This window comes from Vidua chalybeata, chromosome 3 (assembly GCF_026979565.1).
Source record: "Vidua chalybeata isolate OUT-0048 chromosome 3, bVidCha1 merged haplotype, whole genome shotgun sequence".
Lineage (NCBI taxonomy): Eukaryota > Metazoa > Chordata > Aves > Passeriformes > Viduidae > Vidua > Vidua chalybeata.
Genome location: NC_071532.1, coordinates 74,078,027 through 74,097,903, shown reverse-complemented (window position 1 = coordinate 74,097,903; position 19,877 = coordinate 74,078,027). Strand labels below are relative to the sequence as shown.

The following is a 19,877-nucleotide window of genomic DNA, read 5'->3' as shown; positions in this document are numbered from 1 at the left end:
TCTGCCACATAGGGAGCAGAAAGTGTTAACTGTTAAGTATTTACATGAAAACAACACATCAGTGCTGGTACCGTGATTCTTTCTTTTTGCCATCAGAGTGGAACACTTACAACCAAAGACTTGAGGGTCACAGCTAAAAAGTTTAGCACTATTTGTTCCCTGTTAAAGGGAACTTCCTTCAAAATAATCAAAAGAAAGAGCCACTCAACCCCACCAAGACCTTCTGACTGAACTCCTTGCTTGCAGAAGCTGATTGCCCATGACCACATCCAGAAGGCTTTTGAATAGTTCCAAGTATGGAGACTCCACACTGTCCCTAGACAACCTGTACCAGTGCTCAGCCACCTTCACAATGAAAATAAAAGTGTTTGCTGATGTTCAGAAGGACTCACCTGTGCCTCTGGTCTTGTCACTGGACACCAGTAATAGCCTGGCTCCATCTTCTTCGCACCCTCCCCTCAGATAGTTCTATTTACTGATAAAATCCCCCTTTGCCAGTCCAGGCTGAACAGTCCTGGCTCTCTCAGCCTTTCCTCACAAAAGAGATGCTCCAATCCCAAAATCACCTCTGTAGCCCTTCACTGAACCCTATCCAATATGTCCACGTGTCTCTTGTACTGAGTAGCCCAGAACTAGACACAGCACTCCCAGCTGTGGCCTTACCATAAGCAGAGGGGAAGGATTCCCACCCTGAACTTGCTGGCAATGCTCTGCCTACACCAGCACAGGATGCCACCAGCATTCTTAGTGGCAAGGGCACATTTCTTGCTGAAATCCCTGATGAAGGTATATGGAAACCTTCTACATCACTATAAAATGACTCATATGTGAATATAAATTATAGTGAGAATCAGAATGCCAGAATACCTGAGAAACTAAAATGCTGAAGTGAGGAGCAAGTGCTTTTATAATGTTACTTAATAAACAGACAAACTGCAGATTCTGTTAGATACTGCAGTATCTTTCATAAAACTCTTCCATTTAAGCAGCACTTCTAAAATTCATCATGCTCTAGACATTGTGTTAAACAGGATTTCCATTTGTATTTTGTCACTTGTTGGTTTTGTCAGTTTTGTTTTGTGCATGTTTTATTAAAAGCTAAAGTCATAGAAAAAAAAAACTTTTTGGAAGGGACCCCCGGCAGTAAAAACCTTGCCTCAAAGCAATGCCAATCTTCAATAAACTAAGGAGGGAAATTCTACAACCTGTCTTAGAAATTTGTTCCAATGCTTGTGAAAATTTTATCCTTGTTTCTAATAAAAACTTCTTTCCTCACAATCTCAGTCCATTGATTCCTACAACCTTTGTGACGAATCTGATTCCATCTTACCTACTACTCTCCTTTCCTAAGGATGAAAACCTCATCTTTCTCTATCTCTCTTTGTAAAAGCATTTGCTTCTGCCCCCTAATGATCTCGTTCATCCTCTGCTCACCTTAAATTGGTATTTCAATGCTTTTCTTTTACTGGGAACCCAATATACTGCTTACTTATATACCATAATTTATCTGAACCGTATTCGTGTAGAACACCAGGAGGGCAATGAAATGTAGCAGTCTATAGCTACACAACAGCCCAGACTCAGATAAAACAGATTTTCTGAATTCTTACAAGCTAAGTATTTTTTACCAATACCTTACCATCTTTTTTTCTCAGAAAAAAATTTCATGAAAAACAATAACTGTATAGTGTGACTAGAATGCCAAGTAATGGTGCTGAAAGACCAGCACTGAAATCCAGTTTTAGGTATAGTAATTTCCAAAATCCTGCCTTTAGCTCTTCTGTGGGACTCTGAGATCAGCAGCAGCTGACAGAGAATTATAATGATGGGACAGGTTCATCTCTTCTCTAAACTATTGTTTACACTTGAAAAAGTAATTTCTTACAGTACTGATGGCTGAAATAAAAAGTAAAGCTTAAAGGTTGACCCTAAACAGATAATTTCTTACAATTCAGACCCCAGTACTTAATCAGACTCACAGTGCTGATGGACTCCCCACACTGGGGAAGAGATACCCACACACTGTACTAAAGTGGATCTCTCTTTAAGCTCACAATGTTTCATTTGAATATATCAAAAGAATACAGATAATTTTGAAAGAGTTTACAATCTTAGAAATGTGATGGCAAAATTATGGCTATGCAAAGATCATTAAAATTCTTCTTAGCCATGCTATAAAAAATTTAAAAAAAAATTCAAAGTTCAACAAATTGTGTGAAACGTTCACTGAGGACAATTTCTCCATTACCTAGCACAGCTTTAAAAATGCAGTTTCTCTCACTGAGCATGTCCTTACTCAGGCTCAAGTACAAAGAAGCAAAGACAAACTGCCAAAATTGTTATTCTGGCTGCAGATATTTAGATGCTGAGTTGGTGCCACCTCAGTTAAAATTTTCTGATGGGATCAGATGTGAAATGGACTCTGAAGATAACTGCACAAAGTCCTGAGGAGAGTATCAAAATATTAAATATTAAAACCCAAACTAAAAGTAGTTGGCTTGTTCTCTTTACCACAGTTTTACCCACAGTTCTCTCTTCAGATATTCTGAAATAATTTCCAGTAACAGACCCAGCACATCACTAACAGCCAGTATTATCACGCAACTCATTTTTCAGGCAGGAAGCATGAAAAATACTTTAAAAATACTCTTAATTTAAAACAAGACTGTAACAGAGATAGGAACTGTAGTTCAAATAAAGTTTTTCTTTTCCAAAATGAAACTCTCTTGCTCTAGCTTCTCTAGCTGTCTTTGCAAAAAACCAAAACCTATATGCATATGGATACTCTCTAGCAAGTTGCTTGGAGTCATACACTCTAAGTGGTTTAGGAAAATCTTCCTCTCAAGAGAGAAAACATATTTTGGAAGGCAGGGAAACTTGTACTCAAGATAATGAACTAACTTGTTTCCAAATTCCAAAACAAAGTATTTCATTTCCTTCCTGCAAAATCAATTTTGTTCCTTATGGAGTGTCTGTTGCAGGAAAGGATGCTGTTCATGTAATATATCTTTTTAGTGGAGGTGATTACTTTGGATACAAAACATCCCATACTGACATTGTTCCCAACACTGGGTAATACAGACAGTAGAGCTAATCTGTCATCCAGGAAGGATGGCAGGCTTGCTAAACTTATATCATCATCCCCTCTGAAACACAGTAAAAATCACTGTTAAAACTGATCGTTTATTAGATCAAAGGTACCATCAACAATATCAATTCTGCCTGGTAGTGTTAACAGGAAAATGTTTTACAAGTTCTACCACTGGGCATCCATTTAACTTCCAGCACCAGCTACGCTGTAAAACTGTGCACATAATTTATCCTGCGACCTGTGTGCGTGTGGGAAGCATTATCCAGGCAAAACTTCTCACTGTCTGACAAAATGCTGTGATTTGCACTGTTCAAATGCTTGAACAGACTTTAAGCAATCATCGACAATAGTTTTTATCTTCAACCATTCTAAAATGTAACACTACATGAGAGCAACCTATTGCTTTAAGACCAGATTTGATAGAATAGAACTAAATGAACAATTACTACATTTTAAACTTGTCCATGTCTTATCCATTAGGCTTAAGTATTATTAAAGTTCACATTTATCTTCCACATTTATAGCAATTTCTCCACAAAATTCTCCTAATTCTTCCATGGTGTCCATGTTAACGTCTTTGCTTACATACAGCTTAAATAGACCTTCATTCCAATTAGGTGAGATAAACAGGAAACAGCCACTCATAATTCCTCAAGTTACTGTCATCTTTTCTTTTACAGAGCAATCAACAGCCTTCAAACAGTTTCCAGTTTAAGTCTGTCACATGCAGTTGATGACAGGTGTGCCAACAAATTCTCTTTTCCATATCATGGCAAAAACAATTTAATTACTCCCAATAATATACAAAAAAAGTATTTAGTAATAATTCTGACAATGTAGGTTTGATAACTTACGATGTTTCTTTCCAGTGTAAATGTATTGCTACTACTGTGCAAGGCTTCCTAGAGTTTAATCTAATATTTTTTACACTATAAAAAACATTTGATTATAATGACACACGCTGTAATGCCTTCCAAAAGACTCACTTCAGATAGAAAATATGCTCAGTAAAATAGGATTGTATGAAATTGTACTTGTTTTGCAATATTGTATTGTATTTAATATCAAAACAGACAGAGATGTCTAAAAACTTGCAGAACATTATTTTTTAAAGCATTCTGATTTTATATGCCTGTTTGTTACTTAATTTTTTAAGATGCACTTGCCTAGTTTGCAATATTTGTTTTTTCACTGAGAAAGTAGCTGATGAAGGCGTTTTCTGATATCAGCATCACCTACCACAGGCAGACAACACTTTGTTAATAATGTCACAAATAACTTTTAAAGTTTTCTATGCAACTGCTGAAAGAATTCAGAGACAACTTCAAGACACAGAGTTAAATGTTGAAGCTGTTTTTCCTATTTTGCTCTTCAAAGCCCTAAACTAGAAAATCTCTTGAGTGAAAAGTCAGAGAAAGGCTACCATCCCTTCTAGGGTTAAAAGATGCTTTTGTAAGATTTTTAGGTCAGATTAACCTTTTGCTCACAATAGGGCTGGTTATTGGTTTTATTTTTTACTGTCTTTAACACAGGTAAAAAAATCAATATGAAGCGAGACAAAGGGCTCTGGAGGCCCTGGCTGCACCAGCTTTTGGTTTGGCTCATACACAATCCTACAACATGCTGAGGCTGGGAAGGATTAGCCTGCTTGTGTTGAGTAAACCGATGATACTCAATAAACAGTTTCTGTTGTAAACCCCTTAGGACGTGCAAAGCCACACTAGTTGGCATTAGACCAGATAAGCTGCCGAACCAGCTGTAATCTCATTTAGACCTGAGCTGATCCTCCTGTCCTTTCATTCCACAGGATCAAAGCAAACCACTGAGGAGGCAGCTGTATTATAGCAGCAGTGCTTGCTGGATGCGGCAAACATTTCATAAATTCCTCTCCTTGAAGCAAGCCTGCACATAATCTACCCAGAGCCAGTTCAATCAATGGATTTCTGAATTCATTAGTCTTATTATTACAGGATAACTGTTTTCTCCACATAGTGTTGTAGCTTTTGCAAGCCAACTTTGCAAAACAGCTCTTATTGCTGACCATTTCTTTCTGGTAATGTGCCTTTGCATTTTTGCAGTGCCACATGAAAATGATTTAAATCACTTCAATGCAGTATTTTTTTAAAGACTAGAAATAAAACCAATTCACGAATATACAAGTAGGAAGCCTTGAAATATAGTACACTCTTCCAAGCATAATTACTGGCTACCTGTTTGAATGCGTCCATGCATCAGTAATAATGACCAATGTTTTCTGAGCTCAAATGATAACAGCAAAAGTAGAGATTATATCATTGTAGCAGCATAAATACAGAAAAAAATGCAGATGCAAAAGCAGTAATTCTAAGAAAGAGATTTCTATTTGCCTTTTACTCTTTGTGTTCTCTGGAATGAAAAAGAAGAAATATTTTCATTGTTGAAGAAATGAATAGCACAACTTAGGAAAAGTGGAAAACCACATAAGCAACAAGTTTTTTTAAACTAAGCAAAAATTAAAACCAAGGCACTGGATCAAATAAGACTAGAAGGTGCAACATTTGATTTCTGTATCACATTTGGAGTTTTCACTCCAGTTGCAATTATAGATAAAAAATATTATAGCATAACCTTAGAGCTTTAGAAGAACAGAATGTGTAATTCAGAAAATGCATCAACTGATCCATTTCCCACCAGTGAACTCTGCAATATAGCACATATTCACAAATAAACAAAGTACAATTAAAGTTTTTACTTACAATGGAATTAGGAAAAATTATTAAAAATATTTTTCAGTCCTTTTAATTGCTAATTATATTAATCCTTAATGTAAAGATTTAGGTTTTCTGAAACAGCTGCAGTGGGGAAAAAAAAAGAAAATTGTTGTAATAAGAATTATGCACCACAGAGCAATTTTTTTAGGTCATATACAAGTAACATTACTGATTCTTGGATCACTCCTTGAGGAATGAATAGTAGCCAGAGAAAGAAGTTTGGTCCAAAAAATAAGAAAGGCCAGGTAAAGTAAAAATAGCAGTGTTTGTGACTTACTGTTATTTGCAGCCAGTATAAATATGCAGCACATTCATGCACAAACTGAAAAGTCAGGAAGATCCCTCACAGAGAACTGCTCTGAGTTTACAGAGTGCAAGAGAAAGATCTGTATCATCTTTGCAGGCACACCCTACCCTACACAGATCTATTGTGCATCTGTATCTGGCTGCTCATGTTTTTATAAGAGTATAAAAAAAAGTTCTTGCAATAAAAAGATTCAATGAAGTAGAATAAAATCGAAGTTTAACACATACAAATGATTTTTAACAGATTACAGAGATACTTAGTATGAAACTTTTTCAAGCACTACAGCACAGATGTGCTAGAGCATGTCATAGGCAGCTGGCATAGAGGAACAAAAGGTATTTGCACCTATCATCTACAGATGTGTAAAAAAGTCACCACACATCTCTTCCGCAATCACTTAGAAACCATCTGATGTGCTAGTTAATGATTCCCCTCTCTCCACTTCATTCTTCAGACATAAAGGGGTCCCATTTAACATAATCACTTAATAACAGCAAAGTGATGGGTATCAGAACTCTAATTCTTCTAATATTTGCAAAATCCAGCTCTTTGTAATAATAATAACACCATGATAGCAAACTGTAAAACTGTGTAATTATACTTTAATTGTATTGTGAGGCATGCATTAATCACAAAGTTTAAGTACCAAGGATGGAATTATAATAATTCTGTAAAACAAATTTAAGCTAGCTAAGTAGGTCAGAACCACTAGCATGCAACAGGAGACCTCTGGGAATTTATCAGTTAATGGCTATTTATGTGCAAATGAGTGCCCTCCAACCCTCCCAAATCCTGTGTAGCTGAAGGGTATTTCTGTTAACCAGGAGCATGCTTAACTGCTGAGGCATAAATTAAACCATTTATTGGAATGATTTTAATTCTTCTCTCCCCCCACCCACTCTTACTACTCCCCTCCACCCTCACTAGCAGCAAAATTTACAGTATTAATTTACATGGAGATAGGATTGCTGAAGAGTTTTCAGAAATTACTCTGTTTCAACAGAGAGCAGGAAAAAGAGAACAGAAAAAAAAAAAAAAGAGCAAGAGACAACCTTTTAGTAAGAGACAGTAGCAATGCTACAGTTAATCTTCAAATCTTTGCAGGTTGAGCTATTAGAAATTCCAGAGGTTCAGTATCACAGCAGTGCAGTGGAAACACTTTCATAATGAACTTTAATGAAATGAAATTCTGTTTTGCATCCTCACAGAATCATAGAACCGTTCAGGTTGGAAAAGACCTTTTAGATCATGAAGTCCAAACATTAACCCAGCAGTGCCAAGTCCACCAGTAAAGCATTTCCCCAAGTGCCACATCTCCTTTTTTTAAATACCTCCTGGGCAGCCTGATCCAGTGCTTGACAACCCATCCCACTAAGAACTTTTTCCAAATATCCAGTCAAAACTTTCCCTGGTGCAACTTGATGCCATTTTCTTCATCTCACATTCTAAATTTGGAGAAGACAATGAAGCTCAAGGGGGACTGCATCCACTGTATTTTCTGTCCTAACGTTCAGACTGTACACATATCAAAGGTTTTCTTTCACAAAAGAAAACAACAAAAATTTCTTGGCTGCAAGAAAAGAACACCTTCAATTTTTGAGTTTGACTTGGATAAAGCTAGTCATTTTTCATGTCTTGGGAAAATAGATACCTTTACAAACTACTCGGAATCAAGATGTATTGAATTTTCACTGTGATGTAAAATGGGGATGATTTACAGACAATATAAATGATTTCTCAACACTTATAATCATAGCAGTAATTCAGTACAGCAAGGCAAGATAATGTAAGCATAACTTCAAGATTCACTTTTAGGCTTATCATTTCATATGCTTGTTTTTTTTTTTTTTTTTTTTCCCCTAAGTTCATGCACACATATCCTAGGGTCTCAGGACAATAAAACAGCAAAAATCTGATTATCCTAGCATCAATTAACCACAGCTCCCCATTACCCTAAACAGGGTCACATCTCCCCAGTGCCTAATAATTATATTGTAAAATCCCTTAATTGCCTGAATATATTCACTCTTCCTATGATGTTTGGATGATCATGGTTGTGTTACAGTTAATTATTATTTAAGAGATAATCACAGTACATTGACATCTTTCTGATGTCATCTTTGCATCTAATACAAAAGTCCATATAAATACACTGGACAAATACACACAGTTTTTCCTCACCAATTCAAGCTGTTGTAGAATACCCTTAATATAAATAGGTGTGGTGTGAATCAGAGGAATTCCCTGTCAGTAAATCTTTAGCAGCTCTAAAATGTTTTTAATTGGCAGATGTGTGAAACACTTAGTCAAGTATTTCCAAAGGCACATCTTCAATAGCTAAACAATATATTCCTGTCCAGAAAATCAAAAGAATATCAATGAAAATACTCTGGTTTATTCTCATGGTTGACTTTTTGTAAGGAAAACAAGGCTGCAAAAAGCAGTAGAAGGAAACCTCATTGTCCTGGCAAGCACATCTGTACTTGCCTGCTCTCCCCTTCTCCTGTCCCTCAGTAAGGGTTGACACATCCCTGGCAGCAGGATGCTCCTGCTGCGTGCATAATGGCTGCTGTGGCTGCCTGTGCAGCCCCTGCATTAGCACAGAGAGAGCCAGGAGCTTTCTGCCTCTTAACACAGATTTGCCAGCATGCACGTTAAACCAGACACTTCATACAACTCTTTGATAACAGCCAGAAATTAATGAATGAACAGAACTATCTGACCAAAAATAAGTTCACTCATGTGTTTTCAGACGCATTAGCACATCTGCATCATCAGAGCCTGTGACAAGCCCATGGTTACCTCCCCCTTCCCTACAGTGAGGGGCTGCAGCCTGGATTATGTCTGTACCTTACAGTCATTGGCAGGGGCTCAGTACTGCCCTCAGGCTTTAATTAACCCCAATTAGAGATAAACAGGGCCTTCTGGTTGTGAAAGAGGGAATAGACAGCATCTTCAGCTTAATCAGACAACTATGTAAACCACAAACTGCTTTCACCTTTCTCTACTTGATCCTCCCAGAAAAAGAAATGTTAGGAAGAGGCCCTCAAAAGATCCTGAGATGATACACAATGAACATGTTGCAGAGCATGCCTTCCTCTTCCCAGTTTGTTTTTAGGGAGGATATATAGGGCGACCTACTATTTTGGGCTCATTTCCCATTAAACACATTTTCCCTGTCCCTGTTTTAGTACCACTGTAAAGAAAGCTGGAGCATTTAGCCACTGGCAATTAGTGACACTTGGACTTGCTCCAAACCAAATAAAACATGGCAATGCACATCTACATGCCCTGTATCAATTCCTAAAAAAGCATTTGCAAAGTGATTTTCTAGGAAGATTTCAAGACTCAAACAAAAAAACACCAAAAACCCATCAGCCTTTTCAGCAGAGCCACTGTCCAGTGCATAGTAGAAGTCATCTTTGCACTCCCACCTCAGAAATTCCAAGAACAAGTAGGCTACGGTAGCACTAAACAGGTTCAATTCTTCTCCCCCAATGGAACAGGGAAATTTTAAAAAGATATAAAAAAAAAAAAACTAAGTTCGGTTCCACAAGACTCTCCTGAAGCCTGCAAGAGTGCTACATTTGCAGCCTACTCTAAATAACCACTTTAAACTTCTGTCCAAAATTAAGCAATTCTGTCTCCAGTAGCTTGAAGAATAGCAGAAAACCTGTAACATTCTTTTACATACTGGCTAAGTTCAAGCATGTCTCCCCTTAACTGCTCCTAGCTGAAATAATTTCCAAACTTAGACAAACTGCCTACTCTAGTCATTCATTTCTGTGACTCTCTCAAATTTTCAATTTATTTATAAATATTTTATAAAATGACATATCCAGAACTGCATACAGAACACTGCAGCTAAAGACAGAATAAGCAGCTCTTCTCACCTGCAGGAGTTTTATTAATACACTTTACAACAATATTTAATTTTTTTTTGTTTGTTTCTTCCTAAAGCAGAGTCATATTAGGTCCTGCTTTGTAATATCATACAGGCTGTGTGCATAAAAAAAACACTGTTAAAAGTTAGTTAGCCAACAGATTTCAGTCAAATTTCAGATTTTCTTGCAGATACAATGGTCTTTGAAACTCACATAAATAAACATCCTATAAACAGAGGTGAAAGCATAAATACCAGATTCACTTCCCACTTCTTGCAAGATACAAGGGAATACACAAACAATTCCAGCTTTTCCCCCTGCAATAGGTGGCAACTGTGCTAGCCCAGGGACAAAATAATTTAAAATCCTGGCTTTGTTTTCCATTTGAACACAGAGAAATTACCCGCTAATTTCTGGCTACATACAAACTTAAACCCTAGAATTTTTCATCTAGTCCAACTTGTGCTAAACAGTTTTTAATTTTCAGTGATCTGAACAAATGCCATTAAACAGTGATAATACTAAGATTACACAAGTTACACTGAAGCCTTACACTATCAATGATTTTTGTGACAATTTTCTCTCTTATTCCCATAGAGTCACACCATTTTACAGAACAATTTGTTTGTGCTTTTAAGGCTGCTGTTTTCTTTTTTCTGCCTTTTTTTTTTTTTTTCCGTTTAGGATACCCAGGAATGAGTACATTAGAAGTTGTTTATGTCCAAGAAGAAATTCAGTCATAAGCAAAAGCATCCTAGGGGATGAAGAATCAAACAGTATATACCCAGAAAAACACTAAAGAGTAAAAGAAAACACAATGTATTGAGATTCATCCCTTCTCTTCACTTGGTCATTGCTTTCAAGAAAACACACTAAATTGTTTTTGCTGATTAGACAGTCCCAGAATTTAGTAGCAAGAATTTATTCTAGTAGGTTACAGCTGTCAGTAACAGAATCTGAAACAAATTTGGAAAAAAACAAAGGAAGCGGCTATTTCTCATCACTGCAGCTATTACCCAGTTTCTGAAGTATGAGTGATGGTGGGGGGAAAAAACCCAAAAGCTTGTTCTACTGAACCACAGAACTGAATCTTTTAAAACTGCACAAAGTGCTTCAATCTATGTTGTGTCCAGCATCCAGCAGGTGCTGGATGCTTTTTGTTTTCCTCCATTAAGACAAGTACATTTATCTGTTTGGTTAGCATAAGGAATCTTTCTTGGAGTTTGTTCAGATTTTTTTCCTCCACTTTAAAGGTCAACTTTCTTTAAAACACATAGGCACAAATTAATTCATCTCCCCATCCCAGGGGCTAGCAATGGAGAGAAGAGCACAAAGGGAAATGTTCTGGGTGAAGCAGAGCCAGATGTGGCTGGTTCAGCGCACATAATTGACTCGTCTAAACATTCTTGACACATCCAAGACGGGGGCTTGCCGCTGTCCCACGATGCACACTTGCTGTTTAATCAGTCAGGTTTCTGATTCTCTGCCGGGAGCCTAGAAGCCCCGGGCAGAGCTGGGCACCTGGGCAGGCAGGGCCGAGCCCTGGGCCCGGAGCCAGCTGCCCGTGGCTCCTCCATCCTCCCGCGCAGGCTGTCAGTAGGAGGCAGCATTGGCTCTGCCAGCAGCAGCTCCGCACCGCAAAGTACTTGGGAGCGGGCTTCATTCTTCTGTCATTATATAAGCAAGATGACACTGTTCTCTAATCCAGCCAAAGCTGATAAGTACCATCAACCTGTCACTTCCTACATTTCAAATTCTAACATTGCAGCATCAAAGAGTTTTTACATTTCGATTTCTTTTGCTGGCAGCGGTCGGTAGCCTCTCATTCTCCCACGGTGTTCTAATGCAGCATTTGCACACCGGGGTTACTCCCAGCCTGAATAGCAGGTCATCCCCTACTCACTGAGCTCATCTGCGGCCCATGTGCTAGGCAATTTAGATCCAATCAGCCCTTATTTAGCTCAAGAGTAATGAGCAGCATAGTGACACAGACTTAAGCCTGACCCTCAGGACACTGCTCATCAAGCAGTAAAACTGTGACAAAATCATTCATCTTCCACCCGCTGGCAAGAAATAATACTCGCACTCACTGTATTACTTTTTCAAGACATAGAAAAAAAAAAAGGTCCTGAATTTTCATGATGTGAGACATTAATTTGCAGAAAGCTGAATTCCCTTAAACCCCCCTGTTGCTATGAGCTCACCAGGGGGAAATAGGCCTTAGGAGACTGAAATGGAATAAAGAAAATTGCTTCAGCTTTCTGTTCATTTTAAATAAGCCTTAAATCTGACATGAGATATCCTAAAGAGAGAAGAAATATAGATCTTGTAAGGGAACGAAGAAACAATCAAAATTAAGAGATTAGAAGGCTACTTGCATATAATGATTTTATTGGCAAAAATATTTTTTGTTTAACATCCACCAAAAAAAAAAAAAAACCACTCCATACAAAAAGCCATTTTCACACCTCATGTGAAGAATAAAAGGAAAACCAAGATGAAAGTTAATTTAGGGAAAATAGTTTCAGAAGTGAGACACTTCCATCAGAAAACAAATATGTGCTTTATGTCCTTCAGGGAGCACATATTTCTCTAAACAACTGCAGGGTCCCAAGCAGCAGGTTCTCAGTACACCTGGATATGGTTTTACTCTTTTTTTCATGGATTTACTCTTTCACAACAGAAGTCTTGTACTGTTCTCAGGTAGGCTACAGAAAGCTTATGTGGATTAATCTTTGGAAGATAAAATGGATACAATGGAACACAAAAAGTGCTTCCATCTGTAGCACAGGCTATTGAACTGTGTATCTTCATGATTCATGTCTGAGTACTAGATTAGAGTGAGTTTCTTTAGCTTTGGGTACCTACTGAGACTGACTTTTTTTGGGCATCAACAACTGGAAGGTTTTTTGATAGCTTTTAATGTTTCAGTTTGCTTCAAAGTGATTCTAGAATAGAACAGTAGAATAGAATATTCTATTATAATAGAATATTCTAAGAATAGAAGGAATGCAGAATGGCCATCTAGTCCAACTGCCTAAGTAATTCAGAGCTGATCAAGAGCTAAAGTAAATTATTAAGGGTGTTGTCCAATTGCCTCCTAAACATTGACATGCTTGGGGTAATAACCACTTCTCTAGAAAGTTTGTTCCAGTACCTGACCATTCTCTCAGTAAAGAAATGCTTCCCTATGTCCAGTCTAAGTCATCCCTTGGTGCAGCTTTAAACCACTGCCACATGTCCTGTTAGTGGAGGCCAGGAAGAAGAGCTCAGCACCTCCTTCTCCACATCCCCATCTCAGGAATCTGTAGAGAGCAATGAGGTCATGCCTCAGCCTCTTTTTCTCCAAACCAGACAAGCCCCAAAACCTCAGTCAATCCTCACAGGACAAGCCTTCCAGCCTTGTTGTTCCTTCTAAGGCAGATGCTCTCTATTACATCCTAAATATCGATGTGAAATTAATGTTAATCAATTGTTCAACTTTCACATGTCTACCTACTGATTCAAGAAAATGGGCACTGAGAAGGGGAAGTGAAAATTCTTGCAAACCTGAACCAGTGACAGACATATACAGGAACTTTCTATATGCAAAGTATTTAGGGACACATTTCCAGTTCATGCTGATGTCCCATTTCATTTCTTTACATAGTAATTCTCTAAGAGCAGAGGAGAAACAATCAAAACACACTAGCTAGTTTTAGCTAGTCAACTTTGAAGGTCAGAATACAAGGGACAAATTTGTAAAACATTATTTTAGTCTCCAATAAAACCCTAAAAAAAATACCTCAAATCCCACAAAGTAAGAAGAAGAAAAAAAAAATCAGTATTAATTACCAGAGCCATACCTTAAGGCAACAACTGTAGCTAAGAACACACAGTATTTGCTCAGAAGGTGGTAACAGATTATTTTTAAGGATTTAGACATAGGAGACCTCTCAAAATGCTGCTATATTCTAAATCTGTGTTTGGTTCTCATGCATTAGAGCATTTAGAGACAAGATTTTCATTACACTCATTTAAACACCAGTTTTGTTAATGGAATACCTGAACTTCAAAAAAAAAACCCAGTAAAAATACTTTAAAAGATAGGTCAAGTTAGCATAGCAAGGCATGCTTGACCCCAAGCATAGGATGTTTGTTGCAAAGTGAAAAAGGATTTACTTCCTTTTTTTTTCCCACACAGGTGAGCAAAGTTCACAGCAACTTTTAGTGGTCATTCATTAAGTGTGGGAGATCTTAGAGCTAAACTAACATCTTCTGACTCTCAGTTCAGTGGCTCAGTCACAGAGCTGCCTTCTGTGCTTATCAGGACATCACAGCTGGTAGCCCTAAATATCTTCACAGGATGGGATGGGTAAGCAAAGACTCATGAACTTCCAAACTCTTCTGAATACAGTTTTCAAAAGCTCAACATCAGAAAAAAGATTTTACAAAGACTAACATTATAATCCCTGAGGGGAAAGAAAAGGAGGAGGGTGGCCCTTTCTATTCTCCTCCTGAGCTTATCTACTGACTTACACAGTAACAGAGAGGGGGAGAGATGCTTCTGTTGGTCTCAAAAAAGCTTCCCACAGGCTGTTTTGATGGCAAGTAAAACTCAAAAAAAAATTACAAATGACCGTACATTTCCATAGCAAAGATATACTGGATAATCCATTCCTATTGTGGTTTCTCTCACAACCTCAAGGCTAAACACACTCAAACAGATAGAAACATCCAGTTCTCCTGTTACCCATGGCCCAATTATTAATGTAACTTTCTGCTAGAGACAGTTTACTTGGTCAATATTGCTGTAAGAGCATATAAAATCGACATATTGAAATTTTCAAAAATTAGCAAAGAAGTACAAATAGGCATATATGCTCCAGAACAGTTTTCAAAGCAAAATTACCATTTATTATGGTATTAGGTTAGTGGTACTTCTCATTTCTCCTACAGGAATTAGTACCAAGTCTCCCTGAAACTAGGCAAAGATGTTTGGAACACAGCAGGGTATCTAGTCACATTTTATAGTCCTCTAACTCTGTACTAACACTCAACAAAACCCAGATGCCAGGATGACAATAATAAGAGAAAGCTCATGTCAAAGCAATACCCCATTACAATACAAGACATTTTAGCATGTTTCAAACACTTCTTTTAAGTATAACATATTGCAGTGCCAGCACCTACAGCCAATTTCTCTGAGCCTTCTATACATTTTTACAGCAAGTTCTGTCAAATCTATTTAATGCCTGTATTTTTATTAACCTAGGGCTTCTTTTTGGGCACTCAGATGACAGATAGTGCTAGAGATTTGGAACAAATGAAAGCACACATGGGCAAACATCCCACATTTACCTTTCAGTAAAAAAAAAGAAAATAAAACCAAAACAAAACAATAAGTATTTTAAACCATTGTTTAAAAAGGGAAAAAAAAAGAAAAAACTTATGTCTGAGCAAGAAGCAAAATAAGTAAACATAGGAAGGAAACACTGTTTGATTTAGGGAGTTTCTTGGTTATTTACTGCTTTTTAAAAGGACACAGTATTAAAACACAATCTTACACTTCACAGTGAATTTTACTATGAAGATCAAATACTTGCAAGTGCCAGCAAGTAGCATTTGATTCCAATTACCCACTCACCATGTACCAAAAACTGGTAAAAATGAGTTCTCCTGCCAAGACATAGTTCTATTTAAATATATGGATCCCACAATAATCAAAATGGTAACAATCAATAAAAAAAAGTGGTTTAAGAAGCATTATTTAAAATAGTCTAACCATAGGTAAATACAACAATCAAAAGCTACCAGTGCTTTTCTAGAAGACAATACAAAAAAAAAAAAGCTGGAAAGGGTTATTTTAAAACACTGTGGTGTAAAAATAGTGAAGGTGGGGGTCTCTTTTCAGATGTCTTTTAAGAAAAAAGAAAGAAAACAAGTGCACTTTCAAATCCTTGTATGCCAAGTTTTAGCCCAGAGCAAGTTTTCACTGCTATGTTACAAACCCTTGAAAATAAAGGTTTATAATGGAAATGCTGACAGACCCTTAACCACAGCAGCATGAATAGCTATAATTAAAGAAGAGCTTTTGGCTACACCTCACTCTGACAATGAAAGACTAGAATTTTTACAGTATCCTCAAATAAAAACAACTGGGAAACGTGGAATGAGATTCCAGCAATCCAACAAGAAATGTTAAAGGGGACTGCTAAAACTATTTGACATTTTAAGCTTTAAATATTGAGGCACTTAGTTAACACAACCAAGTCAGTATTTTCATAATGCTACTTAATCAGCAATAAAGAATGCTCCTGTGAGCCATCATCTGGGGTTAGCAGAAAGTAACACATGAAGTTATTATTTCCTAACAGCCTAGAGGGAGCTGCTTGTCTCTTTAATCAGTGATCTCACTTCCTTCCTACCTGTAAATTCCCTGTTGTACAGTTATAAAATTATTAAGAGTGCAGTGTACAGAAAAATTACATTTATGAAAGGCCTACTATCTTGTATCAGCCTGGATTTTAAAAACAAGCATTTCATCCATTTCTGAGTTTGAAAACAGACCAGGCCTAATCAGTCTGGTCAATTCAGTAACATTCTAGCACCTGGTTAGCACCAAGTCATCCAGATCTTCTGAATTAAAAAAGCTGGTTTTAGTGTTGTTTTATTTGCAGGGCAACAGAAGACTGACTGTTTTCAGTGAGTCTGTCAAAGCAGGAATATCACTAACATTTTCCTGTTCCATACAACCTGAAGATCAAAGTCTTTCATAAGTGTAAAGGTATTTAGTTCCTCTGTAGATGGGATAAACAGGCTGGTAACAGTGACCAAATGTACAAATACAGAAACTGAGATAAGTGTTAAAAGCAAGGTTCTAAAAATCTACCTCATACCAATTACCATTTGAGCATGTTGGTAATTCAAATATTTCAGCAGAACTACTTTTTGTAAGAAAGGTACTAACTAATACTGTCCTGTACCTTGTATGTGATGACCTGAGAATGTGTTACAAGGGGGCCACATAAGCCCCAGTCCTGGAAAGCTTAAAAATAATGCCAAGTTATAAAATAGGCAATTTTTTCACCACTCTGAAATTTCTCCCTATTTCATCTTTAAAAACAACACAACAAATGCTGTGTATTAGCTAATAGAGAAAATGTCAAAGTATTTGTGAAGTCTCCAATTTATTCCAGGAAATACATTCAGTTGAACTGAAATAATAAATAATAAATCAACTAAACTTAGTTTTGTGCTTCATCTTTTTTCAAAAGACTGCCTGAAAAACAGTTGTCTTTGGATCTATAAGCTATTGACAGCTGCAGTCAAACTACTAGACAATAACAAAGAACCTAGTTAAAGAGAGATCTTGCATATGGGCCTCAGTATTCCTATTATGCACTCTTCCACAGCTCTTTACACATATTTCAGTCTTGCACATTTGAAGTATTGGCAGATCAATAGCTACCTCTTAATATCTTATGAAAAAAAAAGCAGTTTGGGCTTCAAACTGGAGGACTGCTTCTCAAAGGCATCAGTAGACAAAAAAATATGCTTATTGAAGGGCACTGTAGATGTTGAAAAATGAACTAGTACATCAAAGCAAAACTGCTTGGAAGTGGTAAAATATTATTTCCTTCTTTCCTATCGAACCCCAGACAAGTATTTAAATCTCCCTAACTGTAGTATTTGAATGCAACCTTGGTAAAAGAGGAAAAAAAAAAAAAAAGAGAGAATAAAAACTTGGGAAAATGAACTCATTCAATGGAGAAACAAAAACAAAAATACAACATCCCCCCCCCAATTAATTAACACAGATGATAATTTCCAAATTTCCTGTACCAAAGAAAAGATGATATTGTCTGAAATAGAAGCAACTGGATGACTTTCTAAAAAGACACTGATTAATAACAAAACATCATGACGTCAACCCTTATCTCCTGAAATAGTAAGGAAACATTTCAAAGATTCTACATGCACTTAAGTATTGGTGGATTTTGAAATTTGACATATCATTCATAGCCCTTCAGAGATTTCTCTTTCCATTTACTGAATTTCAGTAAAAAAAATAATAGGAACTACAGTTTAACCCTAAAAACAAAAAGTTAGCCTAAATCCACAATTTAACTAAATAACTTACCGAAGTCTGGCCAGAACAACCTGAAGAAAATTCAGCACCATGCTCAGCTCAGCTCCTCGACATGCAGGCAGCAGCATAGTAAATCCATCATTTAGCAACTTTTCCTCAGAAAGGCTCAAGTAGCAGCTGGTCTCAAACACTTCCTGGACCCCATCAATGTAGGTTGATAGCAGAGTCCAGAGATTTTGTCTCTGTGTGTAGTCGTTTTTGGTTACTAAAAACTCCTTTGCCTTCTCACGGAAAGCATTTGAGACTTTCTCAGCCAGGGCACTAGTGTCCATGTTCTTCTCAACATAAATTAAAAGGAAAGCAAAATGTCCTCTCCAGATGAGAGCTCTCCGAGCTGTGGTGATGGAGGATGGAGTCAGGAAATCCAAAAGATCCAACACCCGACTCACTATATCTTCTGTCTCCACAACAATTGCCAGCACGAGGAACAGGCTAAAAAAGTTCTGCATCCCCACTTCTGTCAGCTCCTGCATTCTTTTCCGATGGAACTTGGAATAAATTCTACATTAGAAAAGCAAATAAATAAATAAATAAATAATAATAAAAAAAAAAAACAGGAAAAAGAAAGTTTCTTAAAGTATGCCATTTTCTATCTTCTTGAGTGACTAAAACTGTATTTTCATGCTATTAGTTTATGGTTATCCACTTCTAGTAACCCTTAAATTTTAAATACTCTTTTTTCTCATTACTCTTATAGCTACTGGAACAAACATGCTCTTTCAGTTTCTGCTTTTGTTTCCAATTAGAGGTGCAGCCTAACCCTTCCCCCTTATCTAACCTCTAGTACCAAGCTGAGCACAATGTTATGAGCAGACTCTCTACTCTGTCTGTGTACTCCATACTGTGCCTTCAAATCAATCAAGTTTAGCCCACGAGGGCTCCTAGGAAAGGGAGCTTTCAAGTGACGTCTCTTTGCAGCAGCAAACCATTCCTGTACACCAACTTCTTCCCTGGAAACTTCTTCATTTCCACATAGAAACCAGCTACTGGTTTCTGCTATTATGTTATAGTGCTGCAACTGCAGTGATCAAAGTCTCACCGACCAAACCATCATTGCAGTAAAAGGACAATTTCTGTGGGAAAATTCCTTTTCTCCACAGTGCTTTGCCAAAGTCTGTATCAACTTGTACTGCTCACCTATGGTATGGACAGATTTGAAACAAAACAGAGAAACTGAGGCATTTGGAAGAGAAAGCTCTCTCCGGGTAGGAAGATGTTATGAAACTTTATCTGCACTGCTTACAGGAAAATGCTCGAGTCATACACAGCTGATGGTGATAAGCATTGCGACTTAGAAACTTTAAAGTGGTTGACAAAAAGGAAGAAGCTTATACAAAGACATCTTTTCTGGGACCTTTGCTTGGATGTGGACTTGTATTTAAAAATCACCATTCCTACAACAGAAGAGTAATATGAAAATGGTATATAACTTTTTGATTTTTGTGTTAAAAACTTTGGGTATATCCTTCACCTTTAATTTAAATTAAGTTCCACCTACAGTAATTAAACATCCATAAGTGTTGTTTTCCTATTTTGTCACCTGGAAAATAGTTGGAAGTGGTGTTGAGGTTATCAAATCTAGCCACCAAAAATCACAGCAAATCCAATTAATGTTGTTTAGTAGTAAATTACTACTGACAGGCATTTATGTTTTTCATGCATCAATTAAGGCTTGGTTAGCTGCTGAAAACAGAGTTCATCCCAAAATCATAGC

General features: G+C 37.2%; 1 protein-coding gene across 5 annotated transcripts in view; it reads right to left on the bottom strand.

Moving 5' to 3' along the window:
- Window positions 1-19,877, bottom strand: part of MMS22L (MMS22 like, DNA repair protein) — an 88,660-nt gene that overhangs the window by 37,058 nt on the left and 31,725 nt on the right. For all 5 annotated transcript variants that reach the window (XM_053939462.1, XM_053939461.1, XM_053939459.1 and 2 more), the window contains one exon: window positions 18,155-18,664. In XM_053939462.1, the coding sequence (XP_053795437.1) occupies window positions 18,155-18,664 (510 nt within the window). The remainder of the gene's footprint in view (window positions 1-18,154; window positions 18,665-19,877) is intronic.